This window comes from Solanum lycopersicum, chromosome 7 (assembly GCF_036512215.1).
Source record: "Solanum lycopersicum chromosome 7, SLM_r2.1".
Classification (NCBI taxonomy): domain Eukaryota; kingdom Viridiplantae; phylum Streptophyta; class Magnoliopsida; order Solanales; family Solanaceae; genus Solanum; species Solanum lycopersicum.
In genome coordinates, this window is record NC_090806.1 from 30,092,074 (window position 1) to 30,098,837 (window position 6,764).

Here is a 6,764-nt window from a genome sequence, read left to right on the forward strand (position 1 = left end):
GATATGATACTAAAAATATCATTTGAGATGATGTTATCTTTACAAGATATGATTACTGTTATTGAAAGGGTTTACACTTATTTGAGAAGTAGTCTTTGTAGAGGTAATTGTTAAACTTGAAATGATATGATTTAATAAGATTTAGATGTCTTGTTCGATTTTGAAATGCTTCTACTGATCACAAAAATGTATAAATGGGAGTAGAGCTTGACGCATTACATAGCTAACGGCGGGTTCGTTAGTCATGGTGCACCTTGTAATTACATATACTGATACAGACCTTGATAGTGGGAAGGTAAAACCAGCATATCGGTACTGATATCCCTCAAGTAGGGATCTAGTGATATGAATATTATTGGTTACTTCTTAAAAAGAAGGTCATGTTGATTACATGATTCATCCTTGGAAATCTCCTATTAAGTATTAACAATGATTTTGCTTATATAAGGCACATAAGATTGAATTTTGTACCGTTTTCGAAAGGACATTATTTCATCATTTTAATTATTATACTAGCATATTTTCTGATTTGTCCCTCATTAGAATGGTTGTGGTTAAGTATTATTACTTATTGAGCTAGCGTTTCACTCTTCACTAGTTATTTTAGTTAGAACTCGGGTGGTATTAAAGAGTATTTATTAACTAGAGTATTACTTGGTTGCATCTGGTGAGCCCCGCATTGCTTCGCGTGGCAAGAGAACTATTTATTTGCTATGTTTATTTAGTTTCTTTTAAAAACTCTTAGAGTCGCTGCATTCATCATTCCTTTTATTTGATTCACGATTAGTCTTTTGTATTGTAGTCAAGTGACTAGTTTGGAACTTCTTTTTTGTATTTGGAAATGAATTGGTTTTATTTGCGACAATCAGATCATTGATGGATATTATATCATCTATTAGTTGAGTTATGAGTTTTTGAAAAGTGAAAATTTAGGATAAACCTAAAAGCAGAGAAAACTTTATCCGATTTTATGTAGGTTTTTAGTAACGCTTGCTTTGGAATTCTTGTCCTTAGCATCGTTCACTAACTTAAATTGGTTATTGACATGCACTGACATTTTAAAGTGATGTTGAGTTGTATCATATAAATATGATAAATTTTAAAGCATGGCAATAAATTTCTAATGAAAAACTATGAAGCAAATATATATGATTATAGTTGATTTCTTGAAGAGAATGTGACTTGTTATAAACATCATGAATGCTGGACTATTCTTGAAAGTGAGTGTATCAAGAGATGATGAAAATTATGAATAGTGATGTGCTTTGAATGATGAGATAAATGTCATAACTCTCCTCTATGGGAGGTTTGAGAGAAATGCCAAAAAAATAATTTTGATATAATTGGTAACTTGTCAAGTACTTTTAGTGCATCACAAATATTGTGGCATATATGTTTCACTATAAACTACCAAAAGGACACAAGAAAAAATAATTCTTTTCTATACAAATTTATCATTGATTATGTACTTTTTATTGGGTTTTAAAAGATAATGATTCTTTCATGCGCTAAAAGTATTTTATCAGACAATTAATAAAAAGGGAAGAAGATAATAATGACAAAAGAAAATCAAAAAATAAATTGTCTGTAATAATTTTGACCATCACAATAATGATATAAATTTCTCTTTAAATGAGATGTTCACCACACAGACAGTGTTATGAAACATGTGGTAATATTCACAGTTAATTGTGAGTTGGGGTGAGCTAATTTTCTATTACCCAAAGAGATAACATTGCTCATGTTATTAAAATTTTAGGAAGTCTCAAAAAAACTTTCAAAGTTTCAAAGAAATTGTCAAAGAGAAAAAAAAATAAATTATATTGAAATTATAAATTATGGAAAGATTTAATATTTTCATATTATTACAATTAGAGCGAGTTACAACTAATTTTCGGCAATTGATTAATTGGTTCGAAAGATAAAACTTTTTGAAGCAGAAAAGCATCAAATAATCAAAACGATCATAATATTGAAACAAGTGTTTATATAAACAAGATTTAAGAATTCCAAAAAAGCACCGTGACATGACATGACATTTTATAGTAAAGTTAGAAAAAATTGATTCTTTTTTTACTTTTTCAAGGCGCCTGAAAATCATGTAGCCTATCAAATTGGGTAAAAGTTTTAAAATGAGAGAGTTAGTTATTTTTTAAATGATTGTATCAATGTTAGTTTTGGTGTGTAAGTGGAAAAATGGTGTGAAGTTTATTAAAATCAATCAAAACCATTTCAAAAGACATAGTAAAATAATAATTTTTTATAATATAAATGGTGTCGAGGCAGAGGGGCATTTTCATGGTGGGAAATGCAATGATGCTGTTGGTGGCACTAGCTATAGTGTTGATCTTGTTGTTGAAAGTGATATACAAAATCATATGGATCCCTTTAAAAGTGGAACATGAGTTGAAGAAACAAGGCATAGACGGACCAGGTTACAGCCCAATTTTGAACAACACAGCAAAGATTAGAAGATTGATGATAACAGAAGCTGAATCAAAGTCCAGTTGTTTCACTCATAATCATGAAATAGTAGTTTCCCGTGTAATGCCACACTATTATAATTGGTCAACGCTTTATGGCAAGAATTTTCTTTACTGGTTTGGTTCTAAACCTAGGGTTGCAATTGCTGATCCAAATCTCATAAAGGAGATATTGGTCAACACCACTTCCTTTGAGAAAATCAAACATAACCCTTTGTCAAAGCTCCTGCTTGGAGATGGGCTTGTTGGGTTAGATGGTCACAAATGGGCTATTCACAGAAGGATCAGCAACCACGCCTTTAACATGGAGATAGTAAAGGTACTCTATTTCTAATTAATTACTCTAATATATATGGATGAAAACTTAACCAAAAAGGATTATGTCTCAACTCAGAGGCGGAGTTCTTTTCACATATATCATGTATTTGTACTAGAAGTATATTAACTTGTAAATCCCTAATAAAATTTATTGATGAGTCACTGCTAAGGAAGGAAATGTTTTTACACTAGACTTGTGTGTTCGAACTCGACTCGCTTTTTTTAAAAGGGAATTTAGAACCCCCAAACTCTTAATGCTAGCTCCGCCTCTGTATTTTGTTGAGATTGATACAAGTAGTATCCACATCATACTGGACTAAAGTGTTTTTCATTTTGATCCTCCATGACTTTCACACTCTACAAATCATATCCAATCACACCAATTACAATATTTAGCTAGTCTAAGGAAGGGGGTTTTCTGTATTGTGATATATATGAGTGCAATGCATTGTGTAAATATTGTACCTAATTAAATGATTCTTGTATGTGTATTACGGTTTGGTTTATTGATCAATTGGCATCTGTCCATTTTCTCAGGGTTGGATTTCTGAGATGGTTGATAGCACAACAAAGTTGTTGAACAAGTGGGAAGACATAACTAGTGCAAGAGACCAGTTTGAGATCGATGTACACAAAGAATTTCACAAACTTTCAGCAGACATCATTTCTAGGACCGCTTTTGGAAGTAGTTTTGAGGAGGGAAAGCATATTTTTGAATTACAAGACCAGCAAGTGAGCCTTGTTTTAGAGGCCATACGAAGTGTCTATATTCCTGGATTCAGGTACATTTCGTTATCGATTGTATGATGCATCTCACCTTATATTGATTTTGTTGAATACCAAACTTACATGTATTGTTTCTTTTATGTTATAATCCCCTTACCACTTTTTCCTTGTATGAATTGTGCTATGTAAAGGTTAGAGCAAACAAATGCAAATGCATTTCATTTTTTACTGTTGATTTCTTTATCTTAAGTGTAACCATATTTATAACTTCTTAGTTAGAAACTGCATGTGCTTGGTGATAGAATAATATCTGTAGCTGAGATTCCTATGAGACTGTCAAATTGCATTTAGTGCGCTCTTGCTGGTAATAACAAATTGCCAACCAATTTTTCCCACTGATTTAACTTCTCAGACAAATTTGAGTCAGAGTAGGTATCATTTCTGTTCTATAGAGAGATACCATGTAAAAGTAAGAGGGAAAAAAACATGATAGAAAATAAAAAGGGTTCTAAGAAAGAAGTGTCCCATATGGACTAGGAAAAGCTTTCTTTGTGGGCTCTCGCACACGACATTTTGCCTGAAGATAAATTGGTGAATTTGTCCCCTCACTGTGCACAGAGACCTAATCTAAATCCTGTTTAGCAGAACCACTTCTATATTTTGAGCCTACAATGAACTGTACAAATTCCTTATGAGAGCCATTTTTTCAAAATTGTAGCCTCTGGCTCATTACTTGAATTAACGGACTATTATTTCCTTATCCTATTATGGTCAGATTTTTCTCCCATTATGTACATTCTATCTTTGGGAGAAAGACAACCAATTGAGGAAATACTCCTTTTCTTCTTGTTATATTGTTGGATTTTCCACTATTTGATAAAAAGTTCCTCTTTGATATGAGAAAAATCTTTGTTAGTTCTTCTGCGAGTTTGTTGAATTTTTGTGATACACCTACACCAGGTGAAATATAGTGCCATATGCACTCTTCAAGCTACGAGGATTGTCGTGATTTCCAATGATTACCAACAAAACAATTAAAAGATAAGATATGCTTTTGTAAATTGTCCAATGTATACTTTTAATACCACCAGTTTGACTGTTTTTTCTATTCAAAATGTCCACTACAACCCTTTCATATGAACTCCATTTTAAATGACCCTTTGACATCTGCAATTGTCTTATGCAAAGTGATGTTTACAATACAGATAAAAACACAATATTTGCCACTATTAGTAAAGCTCTAATTGCCAATTGGCACATGAGATGACACTAAGCATTCATGTCTAAGCCAACTCACTGTCTTTGTTGAGTTGAAATGGTGGAGTCTTGTTAGTACCCTTCTTTGAAAATATGGTTTCATCATCCTAGAGCAATTATTTGCTTCATTATTTTCACTATAAATCATGTCATTTCTTTCTCCTGGATACAGATTTTTACCCACCAAGAAGAACAGATTGAGGAAAAGACTGGAGAAGGAAACTAGAGATGCAATTAGAATGTTGTTAAACAATTGCAGCATAACAGCAAACAATTCAAAAAGCTTGCTTTCTTTGTTAATGCATCCAATCAAGAATCAGGATGACAAACAGGAAAAACTGGATATAGAGGAGGTTATTGATGAATGCAAGACGTTCTACTTTGCAGGAAAGGAGACAACTGCTAATTTTCTGACATGGGCTTTTCTTCTGTTGGCATTGCATCAAGAATGGCAGAGCAAGGCTCGGAAAGAAGTTGTTCGTGCTTGCAGAAATGGGATTCCTACTGCAGAGAATATAGCTGATCTCAAGATTGTAAGTTGAGCTGTTATTGCAGATTCTTATTTTTTTGTTTTTCTGGCAACTCTCCTTAACAGTCTCATGATAAGCCTTGTGTCCCCATGTATGAGCATGCTATACTCATTATGCATTCATGATACTTGCAAAGATAGTGCATAGTATCCCTATTTTTCTCGCAATAAGATGATGAGGTGTCTGATTGGCAGGTGAGCATGATATTGAATGAAACACTTCGACTTTACCCGCCAGCTGTGATGTTGATGAGGCAAGCATCAAAGAATGTCAAGTTAGGAAACCTTGACATACCAGTGAATACACAGTTCTATTTGGCCATGACTGCTGTCCATCACGACAAGGAGATCTGGGGAGATGATGCCCATGAATTCAACCCGTTGAGATTTGCTGAGTCACGGAAACATTTAGCCTCATTTTTCCCATTTGGATTAGGCCCCAGAATCTGTGTGGGCCAAAACTTAGCTCTTGTTGAGGCTAAAGTAGTCCTGTCAATGATCATTCAGCAATATTCTTTTTGCATTTCCCCATCATATGTTCATGCTCCGACTCAGGCTATGACATTACAACCTCAATATGGTGCTCAAATACTCTTTAGCAAGATTTCTTGATTGAATATTTGCTGGAGAGATGCTCAGGCTTGTCTCTTAATAAATCTTTGCCACAGAGTAACTCGTGCTCACTGACTCTTTATGAGCACTATAAACGATAACAGTCAACAAAGGAAGTAGTAATATGTACTGAAGCACTCTTTATTAGGAGGGAGCTTCAAAAATGTATTGCTGAGACCTTGAGTGAAATATTTGTAGTGGATGTATATAGTTTTTATCGACTCGTATAGTCGGTTTTTGTACTTGGTAAATTATAAGTATGGTATGACAGTCAACTATTATTTGCCCTTTTATTTGATTGATCAATTAGTCTTGGTATGATCGTCAACTATTATTTGCCTTTTTTATTTGATTGATCAATTAAACTTTGGTATATGATAGTCAACTAGGTACATTCCCTCCACTCTACAGATGCGATGGACATCTTGAAAAAATATTGAAATTTTGAATTTACGTTAGTAGCTTGTGCATTTGTAATCATAATTAAAAGAGTAGTGCATAGTTTCACTCTTGTCTTCACTTGCTATGGATTTTCATATCTTAATTCTCCATTTTACCTAACTTTTGTTAATTTGTTATTATCTAACCATTTGGAAACAATATTGTCTATTTGTGTTTATTATTGAAGGGAACCCAATTATTTACTCTCTCTCCGTTTTCAAAGAATGCTTCCATTTTCTGTTTGGTCTGTTTTAAAAAAAATGATCCATTTCCTTTTTTGACAACACTTTAACCTTAATTTTTCACATGACATGTTTAAGGTCACAAGATTAAAGAATATTTAAGTACATTTGACATAACATTGATTTGGAACTACAAGATTAAAAAGTCTTCTTTCT

General features: G+C 33.2%; 1 protein-coding gene across 1 annotated transcript; it reads left to right on the forward strand.

Moving 5' to 3' along the window:
- Window positions 1–1,777: 1,777 nt before the first annotated feature.
- LOC101262129 (cytochrome P450 734A1-like) lies at window positions 1,778–6,218 on the forward strand. Its single transcript, XM_004242914.5, has 4 exons — window positions 1,778–2,802; window positions 3,339–3,583; window positions 4,957–5,317; window positions 5,509–6,218. The coding sequence occupies exons 1-4, from the start codon at window positions 2,272–2,274 to the stop codon at window positions 5,923–5,925; spliced, it is 1,554 nt and encodes a 517-aa protein (XP_004242962.1). The 5' UTR covers window positions 1,778–2,271; the 3' UTR covers window positions 5,926–6,218.
- Window positions 6,219–6,764: the final 546 nt, after the last annotated feature.